Source organism: Leptodactylus fuscus, chromosome 5 (genome assembly GCF_031893055.1).
Source record: "Leptodactylus fuscus isolate aLepFus1 chromosome 5, aLepFus1.hap2, whole genome shotgun sequence".
In the NCBI taxonomy this organism is placed as follows: Eukaryota; Metazoa; Chordata; class Amphibia; order Anura; family Leptodactylidae; genus Leptodactylus; species Leptodactylus fuscus.
In genome coordinates, this window is record NC_134269.1 from 93,928,050 (window position 1) to 93,944,930 (window position 16,881).

A 16,881-nucleotide genomic window follows, 5' to 3' on the forward strand; every position below is an offset into this window, starting at 1 on the left:
TGTTGTTTGCGGGATGCGATGTATTTTGTAATGACACCATCTTGGGGTGCCTAAAACTTACTGATTACATTTTATTAACTCTTTTTTTGCTGGATTTAAAAGAGAACAAAATCAATTCTGGTATTGAGTTTTACCTTTTACATTTTTCGCCATGCAGCGTACAGTATAAGTAACATGTGACCTTTATTCTGCGGGTCGGTACGGTTACGGCGATACCTCATTTATGTTATTTTTTTATGCGATACTAAGTCTGCAGAACAAAAACACATTTGGGGACATAAATCAGTGATTTTTGCATCGCCATCTTCTGAGAGGCGTAACATTTTTATTTTTCGCTTGACAGTGTTGGTTGAGGGCTTATTTTTTGCGGGACAACCTGTGCATTTTATTGGTACTATTTTGGGGTGCATATGACTTTTTGATCACTTTTTATAGCACATTTTGTAAGGTGAGATGGCGAAAAATCACTACTTCCGGCGGGTTTTTTCCGTTATTTTTTTACCGCCGTTCACTGTGTACATTAAATATTGTTTCAGTTTTGTTGTACAGGTTGTTACGGACGCGACAATACCAAATATGTATTGTTTTTATTAATTTTTTGTGTTTTTTTTACATAATTCATTTTTTATAGAAAAAAGGGATTTTTGGGACTTTATAACTTTATTAATTGTTTTCAAATACTTTATTTTTTTTTTTTACACTTTTTTTTTTACTTGTTCTTGTGTCCCTATGGGACACATGGATCAGTGATGATTGCATCACTGATTCTCTACTATAGAATGAGACAAAGGCTGCAGTGACAGCCTGCACGTGTCTCACTCGAGAAACAGGAAGTGAGCTGTGCGGACGGCACAGACTCACTTCCAGAAGACGCCGGGAGCATCACCAGGTAAGTGAGTGCTCAGGGCTGTCTGGGGTCACTAACCAGACCCCAGACTACATATTACAGATACCGGCACCCCCCGATCTCGCCGCGGGGGGTGCCGGCGGGGGGGGGGAAGAGATCGCGGCACCCTTTGTTTGCAGTGGTCATGTTTGACCATCGCAATCAAAGGGTTAAAACCTCCGATCGGTAAAAGTACCGACCGGAGGTTATGGAAAAGGGTGATAGCTGTCAGTAACAGCCATCACCCAGTTCCGATTCCGCCCGCTCAGCTAGTGAGCGGGCGGAATCACCATGACGTACAATTACTTCATGGTGCGCGAAGTACCTCGCGTCCATGACGTAATAGTACGTCAAAGGTCGCTAAGGGGTTAAAGAGGAAGTGGCAGGAACTTATGGAGGTTGACAAAATGAAATTTTACTGAAGCAATAATATCAATACAGAAATGTTAAATGCTATCAGAGTGTGGTTGTGTTTGGACAACTGAGCTTTTTAATTTACAAGTTTATAGTAGTATATGTAAAGTTGTATAGTTATGGACACTTATCCCCTTATCCACAGTACAGGGAGTAAGTGGTCTCAGTCCTCCTGACCACTGGGGCACCCGGCGATCAGGATGTAAAACAACTTTAAAAGTAATGGATAACTATATTTAAAAAAAGCATTCCATAAAAACAGTATTAGTCTCCCCTGTACAAGCCTATGTGTAGTGTCATGCAACTGGATAACTTACTAATAGCTTTGCTGTAATGTTATATGCTGTCCTATGGAGGACTGACTGCCTTTCTACGCTCACTTTTTACCCCCACATGGACAACATCTGCAATAAGTTTGTATGTTCTCCCAGTGAATGAACGTGTTACCTCCAAGTTTCCTTCCACACTCAAAAAACATACTGATAGAGAAATTAAATTGTAAACCCTACTTGGAAAAGGGTTGACAAACTCTATATAAAGCACTGCTGAATATGATGGTATTATATAAGAACACAAAATCATCAGCCATGGTGATATATCTGGCATATTTGTAGATAGACTCCCTGTCTAAGTTTACACTTACTAACCATTAGTAAATCTAAACCATTACACTACATACAGGTTTGGAAAAAAATGTCAGTGGAGTGCTTCTTAAACCCTTTCACTGCCAAGGGTCTCTGGAAATCATGAACCTCCGGTAGCTGGAGCAATTTTCACAGTTTTGAGATGGACAAATCAAACCTAAATTGCAATATTAAAGAAGCATCCAACCCCACCATTACCTATATATTTTCTTAAAGTAGACACCTGCAGAATTGTCAAAATGCCACTTAGTACTGTATATGAACAGGCACCTTCATGCAATTTTGAGTTAAAGTGAATATTTTATAAAAGAAAAAAAATGCAAATAAATGTATATTAGTTGTTAGAAGTGGAAACAAAACAAAAAAAAATATATGCACCAAACCTCCTAAAAATAAGAGTTCAACATGTGCAGAGTTAACTCATATCACTATGGCCTACAGCCACATGCACGTGTCTTCAGAAAATCACCAGAACTGGAAGGAACAAAAATCTGCTTTGAAACTGGAAATGTTAAAGTATCATCCTGTAAAATGTAGGGATTACACACCGTGAAAAGCAAGTGGACCCCTAAACCCTATATATTTTTTGAAAGTAGACAACCTGAAGCTTACACATGTCGCAATGGGTTATGAATAGCAACATCCACCTTCATGCAACTGTGTGACAAACAAAAATAATATTTTGAAAAAAAAAAATGCACTAAAACACATATTTGCACCTAAAACTCATGTTCAATCTCACAGTTATATACATAATGCATCTAAAATAATAGCTTAAGGTGTAGACAATGTGTATATACACTATATGTACCGCAAACATCAACTACAACAAGAGCTCGGACTCTCAAAAACACTGAGAAGACAAGCAGGATTTTGCTGTTATTCACCAATATGTTAAAAAGCTATACTGCACCTAGCAAACTGACTGTAAGGGGGTATTCACACTAGCGTCGGTGTCCGACAGCTAGTGTCCGATGCTAATGTCCATGCAAGATTTTAGCATCAGACACTAGCTGTGTCCATTACAATTTGCATTACTTTAAATGGGACATCATGTAGTGTCCTTTACGGTCCATGTGTGTTCTTAAGTGTCCGTTTACAAAGATGAAAAATCAGACATCTTTGTAAACGGACACTTAAGGACACTACATGATGTCCCATTTAAAGTAATGCAAATTTTAACGGACGCAGCTAGTGTCCGATGCTAAAATCTTGCGCGGACATTAGCATTGGACACTAGCTGTCGGACACCAATGCTAGTGTAAACCCAGCTTAACACCAACATCTAATTTTTTTGTGATTGCACAGCATACCATATACAAAAACACAACGTAATGTTTCATATACACAACTCCCTTCATGCAACTTTGCAGCAAACAGCAATTACAAGCAAAAATGCACAAAAAATCTAATTTGTCACTAAAATGCAGCTCAAGCAATCGCTTTCTGCAAACATAATGTACTTTCCAAAAACCTGCAATATATGAGGAGTTCATACATACCACACATGTATATATTTACAGGGGCGGGTGTTAAACGCTCAAATCGCCGAAATGTGTCAACCAATTTTGTGCATGCAAATTAAATAGGACTTTACATAAAAATATAATTTACTTTCTCCCTATAAAAAACAGCAATCTATACATTCATCTCTAGTGAATCATTATTACTATTATTTTAGCATGTAACAGACATCGCTGGAGACATATTTTACTGTAGAAGGCTCAGGTATGGACAGGACAGGGATTGGATGAAATGTAAAATGTATTCACGACTGTGTATATGTTGTGTGTTTGGTGCAACTTTTTTTTTGGCGCTGCGACCTGGACAATGGTAAATGTCTGGATGACAGTGCCAAAAAACTTCCTGGTTATGTTCAGAGGGTATTACATAAGAATACCCCTCTAGTAAGGCTCAGGGAGGGAATTACATTATACCTGTATGTGACAGAGAGCAAACGTATAGTATGCTCTCTGATTGACAGGAGAGGGGGTGACAAGGACAGAAGCCCCTGCTACCCCCCTCTTGGGGTCACATACAGGTTAGGCACAGAGATGAAAAGGATTCCTCACCTCTGTGCAGCCTGCAGGGCTCCCCCTCCCCTTCTACTACAGTTCACAAGATGCTTCCAGAGACAGGAAGGGGGAGGGGCATTTTAGAGTCCTGTATCTCAGGACTGGATGGGTCTATCATAATGATTTAAGATTCATTTTTAAGATGAGACTCTTATCTTTAAAATGATATCAAGATCTTCATAATAAAAATTACAGTTATGGAGCGAGTTGCTGTTAAAAACGCTGTCGGGAATTGAGATCTTCAATGGAATCTCAATGCTGAATAGCGTTTTCAACAGTGAATCGCTTCCTAACTATAAGTGATATCATGAAGTTCTTGGTATCATTTTCAAAATGAGATTATGTTCTTTAAAATGAATCTTAAACCATTAAGATAGCCGAATGCAGTGTTGAGTTATCAGCATTAGTAATAAGGACATATTAGCTACATCCTCGGCTACAGAAGTGCCACCTTGGGAGGACGTAGAGCTACTTCCTTGGCAGAGAAAAGGTTAAAGACTAAGGAGAAGCTCAATTACTTTTCAACTTAAGTAAAAAAACAAACAAAAAACCCCCATAAAATTCTCACCATAAGTGATACAAGAAATTTGTTCAAGAAAACTATTCTAATGCAGCCAACTTTCAGTGACACCTTCCCATCCACTTTGGACACATCTTTGTAGGAATCCCCTTGTGTAGCATCTGGGTACAGTGTCAAATTGAAGTTGAAAACTTCATCTTCCATAATGCATACAGCCTGAAAGCAAAATAAAACACAACTTTCCTTAAAACTTCAGGTGTAATTAACAATATGAAAAACAGTTCAGGCAGAGTAACCAAATGGTCAAAAGCAATAAGCAGTGGAACTGGAAAAAAATATATACAAATAGCTCAAGAAACCCATTAAAGTTAACTTTCATTGTCTTTATTATTCAGCTAACTATAATAAAGTCACATACTGTAGCATTAGTCTATGGGTGCCATAAGCTGGTGCAGTGGATGGGAGGCACCACTATTCAAGTAATAGGATCAGAGCTGCAATTCCCTTAAACAGCAGCTATGCAGTAGATGGGGCTGCTATTTTTGTATAGAAGTAGCTTGCACACATTAGCTTCCACTAGCAGCTTCCTGCACTCAGAGGTTGCTGCAACACCTGATCTGTGCAGGGTTCTGGGGTCTGACCTCAACAGTTAACATACTGATGACTTAATAGATTTAAGGCCGGAAAAAAAAAAAAACATGCAACGGGTTTGTTATTAAGTCACTTCTAATTTTTAGGGAACATAGTGTACAGGAATAGGAGCAACTTATGAGCTCTGGTTCTTGTATGACAAAGTTTATATACCCAGAATTACCTTATATAGGGTGCAATAATTATGTGTTTTTCTTTTTATTATGTAATAATATTAATTATATTTATGTATCTATTGGTATAACAGTAACTATCTACACACAGTTATTTATACTGCTAACACTGGTTTATATTGCTAACAATGAAGTACAGAGGACAGGGAGAGCAGTAAAAAATATATCTGGAGTGATGGTCGTAAAGACAGAATGACAGACAATACACATTTTCAAGTCTTCAGAAGCAGGGTTACAGGGGCTCAAGGTTCCTTTGTGTTCTGTGCCCTGGATGTTAGAGTAGTTCTCAAACAATGTGGAGCAGCTTGGGATCCTTCAGTGCAAACAGCTCTGTGCACTGGAAATAAAATAGCTGCTTCCTCCAGGGCAATTGCTATGGTGGCTTTAAGGGAATTGAAATATGGATTTATCAGTTACGCATGCAACCTGCATGACCACTGCAGAATTTATGTTTACACTGCTCTCCCTGTCATCTATATTGTTTGATGAACAATTTATAGGGGTCAAAGTGCAGACAGTCTTCCTTAAAGAAGAAGGCTTGAATTTGGGAAACGACGTAAGAACTAGTAGATGCACCTTTGCAATAATAAATTCACCTTTTTGTGAATGGTCTTTGGATTGACGTCATTGACAACAATATCCTTCAGCCTGGCAAATACTTCTATCTGGCTGGTTTCCAGGAAAATAGAGGAGTCTAGGCCTGGAAAGAGGAGATTTGTTCAATTAAATATATAAGCCGAGCAAACAACTATAATTATAAAAAGGCAGCAATAATCCACTGTATTGTATGTGATAGGAATAACATTTTTTCTGCTAAATTTAACACTCTGAACACACAGCATTAGTTGCTGAAAAATAATGAATGACATTGATGAAAAGGTGTCTAGCTCTAACTTGAGGTTTTCTGTGACTCACCCATTATTGGGTGGTTGTGCATAAAGTAACATTCATCTTTACTGCCTGCTTCAGACAACATGTACATCCTAAAATAACAGAATTATAAAACTCAGCCTACTCAAGTGAATGAAACTACTTATTAAAAATCATTTTGGAAGAAGAAAGTCTCCAATATATAGCTTTACTTCTTAGAAAACCATTTATGTTTAAAATGAGAGGCAGAAAAATCAGTTGTTAGGCCAGGCATCCCAAAGCAAAAAAATCACTGCGGGAAAAGTTTCCTCTACTGACTTTCTGCTTCAGTTATATCTTATCTATAGGGAAACCACCTAGAACTCCATCCTCTTCGCTAGTGACTGTAAAACGCTGTGCTTTTTCTGCTGCGTTTCCACCGGGGGAGCACCACAGCTTTTACGCCACGTGGGGCCTTGGCCTCAAAGGGTGCCTTCACACGGAGTTACGCTCTGTGCTTTTTGCTACATTTTACACATGTAAAAATACACGTGTAAAATGTAGTAAGCCATTGAGTTCAATGTTTTTTTCGTATAACGCGCATCTTTTTGCGTGCGCAAAAAGACCAGTGCAAAAAGACGCACGTAAAAAAAAAAAAAAAAAAAAAAAAAAAGCCAATGAACTCAATGACTAACTACATTTTACATGTGTATTTTTACACGTGTAAAATGGAAAAAAAGCACGGAGCGTAACTCCGTGTGACGGCACCCAAAGTCTGTTTTCAGGCCAAACTTTTTTTTTTTTTAATGCAGATTTTGTAACAATTTTTTCAAATTAAAATGCAGCTTTCAGGCTTGTTATAATTAACATATAAGTGTCAGTTTGTCTCACCATTTCAGTTCTACACCCCATAGTAGCTGGCTACACACTAGATATGGATTAATAGGCACCATTAAAACAATTAAAACACCAGAACTGCCCAATCTGAGAAGCAACAAAGTGGTTTTACACAAATCGGGCAATTAAAAACGATCTGTCAATAAAATGTGCTGCCCTATATAAAAGGCAGAATATAACAGCTGCAAGTCTGTACAAATAGCAGCCAACATGGAACAAATAAGAAAAATCTTGAGGGACATGAAAACAACTAAACATTGAGACCAATGTGGATACTAGCAGTAAAAAGCATCTTTTGGTGTCAATTCAACTACTAGCAGGACAGAATATTAAAAGACACTGGCTTAAACATTAGATGTGTGAAAATGAAGCTTGGAAAAAAAAGGGGGGCATACTGAAGTACCAATAACAACTGAATTATAAAAGCTTATTTTATGCAGGAATGAATTAAGTCTGTACCGTACTGCTCACAGAGCAAATGCCAACATACCCAATACTTTGATTTCAGCGATATGATTGTTCTCATCCCACATATTTATACTGAATGAATCCAGCTTAGCAAACAGTTTGAAGGCGGTGAAGTCCTTATCTTTGGAAGCTTTTGTTGCTTGAGGGGAAGAAAAGTTATAATCAACCGAAAATCATAATTTGTTTTTAATAACTTGCGTCAAACCTTTTTCATCCACCCATATAGTTGATATGACGACATTAAGCTTTGCCTAGTGGAATCCCTTATCTGACAGACATATACAAATAAAATCTACATAAATCACATTCTTACATCGGTATTTACTTTGCACATGGTGGATAAGCCTGAAAAAATGAACACTACATTGAAACCACTCTCTCAATGGGCACACTGTGGTGAAAGAGCAGTCATGCCAAGCGCTAGTTAAAAAGAATCTGCTCCATTCAGATCATATTTCTGCTGTCCATTCAGCAGATCCGTTTAACAGATCTATTTTTTTTCTAGTAAAAATGGATACAAAGATGCAGCCATTTACAATAAAAAAAATAAAAATCTATTTGATTGATAGGTGCCATGAATACTTGCAGGGAAGTGATGGTTGAACCCCACAAGATTTAACAAATATTTGTGAAGTTCCTGAGGTTTGCAAATCATGTGGGGCTGATGGCCCCCCTTCCTACATGCCCTCTTTTTTGTTAAAGTGTCTAGGGTGGCACAAAAAGTCATAATAAATCTGCCCCACTATTATTATTTCAGTAGAACCCACCAACAATCTATTGTGCATGAATTCCTCCAGTCACTTCCCTAACACTTATTCTCAGGGAGAAAAGCTGCAACCAAAGCAGCCTAGCATCCACGTTCTCTCCTCTCACCATGCAAAACATATACACACATGACCAAGCCAAGCACGCACGTGCAACGAAATAGCTGTTTGCAGAACAAGAACTCTTGTTATATAACATGTATGGTTAGGTTTATGAATTCTGACGTCTGGGGCCTGCTTGTGGTGTGAGCTACAGTATGTTCATGTAATGGGGACTTGAAAGCCTACAAGTACAGTTTTCTGGTTAGCCATTAAAATTATCGCTATGGAAAAATCATTAATATCACTTCATGCATTTAAAAAAAAAAATGCAAGCCTACAACTGAAGGAGTTAAGTATGCCACCGCTTTCAAGAGAAGCTGGCAGTCTGATAAGGTTTATAGGAGTAGATTTACTCATTCAACCAATATTGATCTTGGGTTTTACCTTTCTTAACAAAAGTCCCTTTGTCCTGTTGCTTCTGTACAGAGACAACCTCTGCCTTATCAGCAGTGCTGGGGATGGCTGCTGTTATGAAGCTGATAGCAGACAGTAAAGCCTGAGAGTGGAGCAGGAGGTCCATAGATGAAAAGGCCACCTGGTGGAAAAAAGGGCTTGTTTATACACATCTTATTAGTAACCAGTATTCATTGAATAGTCTAATTCAGAACTGAGCATGCCATGGAAAATGAAAGTCAGGAACACTTTCTGAAATCACGTAAAGAAAAATAATCAAAGATTTGCATTTACCGCTATTCTTCCCACAATAACAAAAAATAACAGAAAATAATCAAATATGGAAAAGGATTATTACTCATCAAAAACATCACAAACATGATAAATTAACTAAATATGTTAGTAAAGGGGTTTTCCCAGGAATAGAACCATATTTACATGTAGATAAAAGATAACCATTTTTGCAAATAGAATATTCTATAATCAGAAACCTAGACATTATTTCCTTATTGGGATTGATCTCTTTGTGTATATAATATCCCTGCCAGATAACCTGTCTGCAATAAGGAAATCATGGTTGGTTTTCTAACAAGTGCCAGAACATACAAAGTTGTTCCATCCATTTGTAACCTATCAAGAATGTCACCACCAAGAGAATCTTTAAATATTAGAATTTTTGCTGGGTTTTACATTTGCAAAAATGTTCAACTCTTTATTGCCTACAACTTTAAAGAGAATCTGTCAGGTCAATACAGGTCACTAAACCACCCACAGGTTCTTAATAGAGCCATCAGTGCCAGCAATTATAAAATACAAAAAAAAAAAAACATTTCTACTTTGTCTACAGACATGGGTGCTTCAAGGACGTACAGACTGGGTCTCTTCAGACCCCAGAGTATAATGATTGGTGGCCCAGGGGAGGTGAGTGTACATAAAAACCAAGTGTTAGTCAACTGTTCTGGGTGACAGCCTTCGTGTCTCTGTAGTGATGTCACATTGGTCAGACCTGCGTTGCGATGCATAATGAAGTTGGTGTAACCCACGTTGGCGACATCAAAGAAGAGAGCCAAAAACAGCAGGGAGTCCTGCTGTAACAAAGGACAGGAGAGTACCACTGTTTTTTATGTTTGTCACCTCCACTGGGCCTCCAATCATTGTACTCTGGAGTCTAAAAAAAAAATAAAAATCCCAGTATAACAGTTCGTGGGTAGTGTACCCCAAAAAATTTCGGGTTCTGTTGAACCTGAAATTTTTGCAATATTTGCAATACACACTGTTGGGGCCATGATGGTGCATAATACTTTGTGGAGAGGCCAGTATGGCACACCATACTGTGTGGAGGGATCATTGTAAGGTATTATACTGTACAGAGATCGCTATGGGACATTATACTGTGTGTGTGTGTGTGTGGGGGCCAGCTATGAGACATTATACTGTGAGCAGGGACTGCTATGGGATATTGTACTGCATGGAGGGGCCACTATACTGTTTGGAGTCCACTTTGGGACATTATAGTGTGTGCAAATGGGGCATAATACTATGGTTGATAAGGGCCCATTCTTTGCTAATTGCACCCCTACCATCCAGAATTATTCAGCTTGCCATAATCATCTGGTGCAGCTGAAGGCAGTTCCCCTGATGGTAGCACCATTTCCCTGTCCACCTCTAAAAATGACCAACTGGCAGACACTGGGATGGTCGACTGGGTAGCTACTACCCTTTATACAAAAAATAAGCAACTATTCTCTACTGATTTGTCTAAAGCAGTTGCTAACTTCACAAAGCAAATCCACAATCTGGGCATCAGGGTCTCAGAGGTGGAGGATAGAATGGAAGAAGTGGCTGACACTTTGGAGGAAGATAAAACTTGCCTAGATGATTAAGTTCAAATACTCAAGACTATAAACTGTTAGACACGGAAAACAGATTCAGTAGGGCAAATATACAGATAAAGGAGTCAATTACATCTTTCATAGACTTTGAAATCAACCTGTTTACAGCTCTACTTCCAAAAGATGACCCTGCCACATTATGCATGGTCTGTATCCACAAAGCCCTTGGATGTCATTAAAAACCCAATTTGCTTAGGTACATTATTGTTATATTGCACTACCCAGAACTATGAGACCAGCTACTGTTTGTAGCTCAAAACCAGCACTTGCAGAGCATAGCACAGTCTGTTCAACTCTTCGCAGACCTGTTACATTGGATGCATAGCCCTGTGTTTATCCAGTTACCATTGAACGTCAGAAAGTATGCTCCCTTAACAACAATATACAATCCATACTTTGAAGGCAGAACACAACACTTATCCTTTCTCATAGGGGCAACAACGCTTCTGACATTCCAAGCGCGAGCAAGAGCCATTGTCCCATTGAATTCAGCGCACTGTCGGCTTTCTAGCGGTGTATTAAACCACATGCGCGCCAGGAGGTGAAAGGTCCGCTTTAAGGCAGGATTAATATCTGCGTTGGCGTCTCCCTTGCAGAGAATGGAAATTAGTTAGAGGCCTTACCCATTCCCTCTTTTCCTAATTTATCTTCTGTTGCAAACATTTTTAATTGTACAATTTAGTTTATTAGTGTTGTGTTTACCGTTTTTGTACCAAGTTCAAAATTTTCAACTTCTAATATTTGCACATGCACTACCGCTTACATTTGTTTATATTGTTGATGTGGATTCCTCCTACCCATCGCTACCTTGTTCACTGCTGTACGGTTTATTTACAGTGCCTCCTGTTTCATTCAATCCCTTTGAAACTAAATAACTTTTAAGGGGGCAACCATATTGAAGACACAATTTACTTCCTGTATTATCTATATAGATCTGTGTGCTTTATGGCAGCTTCAATGAACTAGGGAAGAGCCTAACTTATTACAGTTTCCAAGAACTGACAAACACCTTACAGTATTTTATGGGTCATTGCAGTAAATCATTGCTGTAAATTAATTTTGCAATTCTCCCTAAAACCTGAATAAAAATATATGGGCATCTTGCAGGTGGATTAGTTTTTTTTTTTTTTTTTTTTAGACATTTTAAAGAAAAAGCACGATACCTTCAATGTTTGTTCTGTGTTCTCAAAGGTGGTGTTAAAATTAGGGCCATTTTTGTCAGCCTAAAATAAAATCAAATTATAAACTCAGATCACACACAATAACCAAAAATAAATAAAGTATAGTATTGATACTAACATTATCTGGAAACAATGCTAAAGGTTAATTTGTGAACATAAGATAGCAAAGGCTGTTTAATATCACAAGGTCGGACTGGCCCGCCGGAGCACCGGGGAATCCCCCGGTGGGACCCCGGGCCCCGACTATACTGATGCTTATTTTGGCATAGGCAGGGGCCCGATCCATCCCGATCCATCCCATTGATGGGGATGGATCGTGATGGATCGGGCCCCTGACATTTCAATCGGGCCCCTGCCCATGTCAGAGGAGGATTAGGGGAGGCGCTTAGGGCGCCTCCCCTAATCCCAAGAACCAGCGCAAGGAGAGCTACCGCTCTCCTTGCGCTTGTTCAGCCATCTACGTATCAGCGTAGGCGGCGTCATCACGCCACCTACGCTGATACACAGATGTCTGAGAGAGGAGGATGCGGCAGCAGCGAGAGCAGCAGCAGCGCGCGGTCGGTCAGTAAGTATAATAACTTTTTTTTGTTTTATAATATGCCGCTACCTACTGGAGTATCTCTAGCAGGTAGTGGCCTATTTACTAACCCGGACCTGCTCACTGCCGCCCCCGCTTCCCCTTGTACTTTAGGCCGCGGCGGGCGGTAGTGAATAGGCCCGGGCCAGGCCGCAATCCCACTGCCGCTAATATTATACTCAGGGGTCTTTTCAGACCCCCGAGTATAATAATCGGAGCCCCAGGGGAGGTGAGGGGACATAATAAACAGTGTTACTCACCTCTCCGGGATCCGACGTTACTCCTAGCTGGCTTCGGGGCTATATGGTAATGCCCAGACGTCACATGGTCTGGAATATTACCATATAGGCCCGAAGCCTGTTCTAGCAGTACCATATAGGCCCGAAGCCTGTGGTAGTAGTAGTAGTAATAACCTGTTACTGCGAGCACAGGCTTTGGGCCTGTATGGCAACAGGCTGTTACTGCTACCACAGGCTTTGGGCCTATATGCTACTGCTAGCACAGGCTTTGGGCCCTATGTTACTGCTAGCACAAGCTTTGGGCCTATATGGTAATATCCCAGACCACGTGACGTCTGACACATTACCATATAGGCCCAAAGCCTGCTAGGAGTAAAATTGGATCCCGGAGAGGTGAGTAACAGTGTTTATTATGTCCCCTCACCTCCCCTGGGGCTCCGATTATTATACTCAGGGTCTGAAAAGACCCCTGAGTATAATAATAGTTCATGGATGTGCAACTGTGGGGCATAATAGAGCTTGAAGGGTCCACTGTGGCCCCTGTAACCTCTATTATGTCCCACAGCGGCCCCCCCGCAGCCTCTATTAAGCCCCACAGTCTATTGTGCCACTGTGGGGCATAATATAGGCTGCAGGGGCTACTGTGAGATATATTATATATATATATATATATATATATATATATATATATATATATATATACAGTCCTATGAAAAAGTTTGGGCACCCCTATTAATCTTAATCATTTTTAGTTCTAAATATTTTGGTGTTTACCACAGCCATTTCAGTTTGATATATCTAATAACCAATGGACAGTAATATTTCAGGATTGAAAAGAGGTTTATTGTACTAACAGAAAATGTGCAATATGCATTAAACCAAAATTTGACCTGTGCAAAAGTATGGGCACCTCAACAGATAAGTGACCTTAATATTTAGTAGATCCTCCTTTTGCAAAGATAACAGCCTCTAGTCGCTTCCTGTAGCTTTTAATCAGTTCCTGGATCCTGGATGAAGGTATTCTGGACCATTGCTCTTTACAAAACAATTCAAGTTCAGTTAAGTTTGATGGTCGCCGAGCATGATGGTCGCCGAGCCCGCTTCAAATCATCCCACAGATGTTCAATGATATTCAGGTCTGTGGACTGGGATGGCCATTCCAGAACATTGTAATTGTTCCTCTGCATGAATGCCTGAGTCGATTTGGAGCGGTGTTTTGGATCATTGTCTTGCTGAAATATCCATCCCCGGCGTAACTTCAACTTCGTCACTGATTCTTGAACATTATTCTCAAGAATCTGCTGATACTGAGTGGAATCCATGTGACCCTCAACTTTAACAAGATTCCCGGTGCCGGCATTGGCCAAACAGCCTCAAAGCATGATGGAACCTCCACCAAATTTTACAGTGGGTAGCAAGTGTTTTTCTTGGAATGCTGTTTTTTTTGGACGCCATGCATAACGCCTTTTTGTATGACCAAACAACTCAATCTTTGTTTCATCAGTCCACAGGACCTTCTTCCAAAATGAAGCTGCCTTCTCCAAATGTGCTTTTGCATACCTCAGGCGACTCTGTTTGTGGCGTGCTTGCAGAAACGGCTTCTTTCTCATCACTCTCCCATACAGCTTCTCCTTGTGCAAAGTGCGCTGTATTGTTGACCGATGCACAGTGACACCATTAGCAGCAAGATGATGCTGCAGCTCTTTCGAGGTGATCTGTGGATTGTCCTTGACTGTTCTCACCATTCTTCTTCTCTGCCTTTCTGATATTTTTCTTGTCCTGCCACTTCTGGACTTAACAAGAACTGTCCCTGTGGTCTTCCATTACCTTACTATGTTCCTCACAGTGGAAACTGACAGGTTAAATCTCTGAGACAACTTTTTGTATCCTTCCCCTGAACAACTATGTTGAACAATCTTTGTTTTCAGATCATTTGAGAGCGGACTGTCCATGCTCGGCGACCATCAAACTTAACTGAACTTGTATTGTTTTGTAAAGAGGAATGGTCCAAAATACCTTCATCCAGGATCCAGGAACTGATTAAAAGCTACAGGAAGCGACTAGAGGCTGTTATCTTTGCAAAAGGAGGATCTACTAAATATTAATGTCACTTTTCTGTTGAGGTGCCCATACTTTTGCACCGGTCAAATTTTGGTTTAATGCATATTGCACATTTTCTGTTAATACAATAAACCTCATTTCAATCCTAAAATATTACTGTGTCCATCAGTTATTAGATATATCAAACTGAAATGGCTGCTGCAAATACCAAAATATTTAGAACTAAAAATGATTAAGATTAATAGGGGTGCCCAAACTTTTTCATATGACTGTATATATATATATATATATATATATATATATATATATATATATATATATATATTATAGGGGTTGGATGTGTGGAGAAGTGAGGAGTCAAAGATGTCTGTGTTTCAAACTTTATAGAGTCAAGTCACAGCTGGAAGAAGTGGTCATGGCGGTCCAAAGGGAAGAGGCGGGAAATGTGGGAAGACGTCTCCTGTGAGTATTACTGCACAAAATATCACATTGCATTGTATTTATTGTAATGTTGTAATTTATTGTAATGGTACTGCTAGCACCCCAATCCCCCCGCTGTCTGAGGCGAACAATCGAAAGATGCCCCCAAATCTTTCAATTACTGCAGCTCCAGATGCCCTGGAACTGTTGAGAATTGTAGTCCACCCACCCCATAGATAATGTCCCACTCTATTGTTATGCTGGTGCCCTTTTCTAGAGCTCCAGCATAACAATATCCAAGTTTCAGAAACCGCTGATGACTTGGGGTATGTTCACACATCAGTATGCCATCCGTCCGTTTGAATTCAGTTTGACACTTCAAAACGGACTGATACACATACTGATCTCTACTCTGTTCACAATTGCTACTTTTAATCCCCTTATCTGTCCTCTAGGGGACGGAGAGTATTTGCTATCAGCATAAAAAGGTGTCAGTATACAATCAGTATGTGCATCAGTCCGTTTTGAAGTGTCAAACTGAATTCAAACGGACGGATGGCATACTGATGTGTGAACATAACCTTATCTGCCTGAAAATGGCTGACACCTGGCGGACTTCATTATGTTAATGAGGTCTGCCACTGTCTGTGTGTAACCGCCATTTTGACAGTCCACCTCTCCGTCATTCTGGTCCCATGGTGGACCTGTATGACGGACAGCTTGCTGCTTTTGTGAACCTAGCATAAGGCTCTCTCTACACTATAACTTCCGTCATACAACCAAAGATGTGTTGCCCTGTGATTCTTTCACTCATGTTAGTGAATGGAGTCACATTGCAACCTGAGGGACCCAATGCGACTCCATTCACTTATGTGAAAGAGTCCCAAAGGGACACTGCGATCTTTGGTTGCATGAAGGAAGTAGTAGTGTAGCCATAGCTGTTTTGCACACTGTATTGTGCGTGAAAATGCACTTTAAACGTGTATAATGGCAAAAACTGGACGGGCGATATTACATATGGCAGTAGGGTGGGCCCCTGGAAATAATCCCACTGGTGGGCCCTAGGCACCCCAGTCCGACCCTGTGTTCACATAACACTAGTTCCACAACAACGGCATGCAGTTATGTACTTTGTTAATAACATATCTGTAATAGCCCTTACCTTGATGTATTCCACTTTTAACAGATCCAAGCCTCGCTCATCAGAAGAGCTGATTAAATGAAGAGGCTTTTTGAGGACACCTTTGATATTGAAAAATGAAACACATCAGATACAAACAGAAATAGACCTGTGGAAAGGTCATTCCCATATGATAAAGTGATAGCATACAGAATTACTGATTGTCCCCTTCAAAGTTTTGTGACGTTGCAGGAGGCTCCATTGTGTAGAAAATTTAACCAAGGCCTCATCCACATGTTACATCTATCGCAAAATTCCAGGATATTGCTGCAAAGACCGTTACTGGTTCATGCTGCAAACTAAGAAGGACATTGTGAAACAGACAGAAGAGCTTACTCTGTTTCCCAGACTCCTACCCTCAAGCACAGGTTAGAACAAAGCTCCGAAATACATAGTAGAAGCCTAGGGAAACAAAGAGCATCAACTTTCTGCTCATCCATGTCATGTCAATGCTATGGGATCTTTAATAGGTAAGCTAGAGCTACATATGTTTAT

At 40.0% G+C, this 16,881-nt stretch overlaps 1 protein-coding gene across 2 annotated transcripts in view; it reads right to left on the reverse strand.

Annotated features, from left to right (window-relative positions):
- Positions 1 to 16,881, reverse strand: part of VPS13C (vacuolar protein sorting 13 homolog C) — a 215,256-nt gene that overhangs the window by 113,849 nt on the left and 84,526 nt on the right. For both annotated transcript variants that reach the window (XM_075273791.1, XM_075273790.1), the window contains 6 exons: positions 16,369 to 16,448; positions 11,892 to 11,951; positions 8,828 to 8,978; positions 7,600 to 7,716; positions 5,960 to 6,063; positions 4,588 to 4,755 (listed from right to left, as the gene is read on the reverse strand). In XM_075273791.1, the coding sequence (XP_075129892.1) occupies positions 4,588 to 4,755; positions 5,960 to 6,063; positions 7,600 to 7,716; positions 8,828 to 8,978; positions 11,892 to 11,951; positions 16,369 to 16,448 (680 nt within the window). The remainder of the gene's footprint in view (positions 1 to 4,587; positions 4,756 to 5,959; positions 6,064 to 7,599; positions 7,717 to 8,827; positions 8,979 to 11,891; positions 11,952 to 16,368; positions 16,449 to 16,881) is intronic.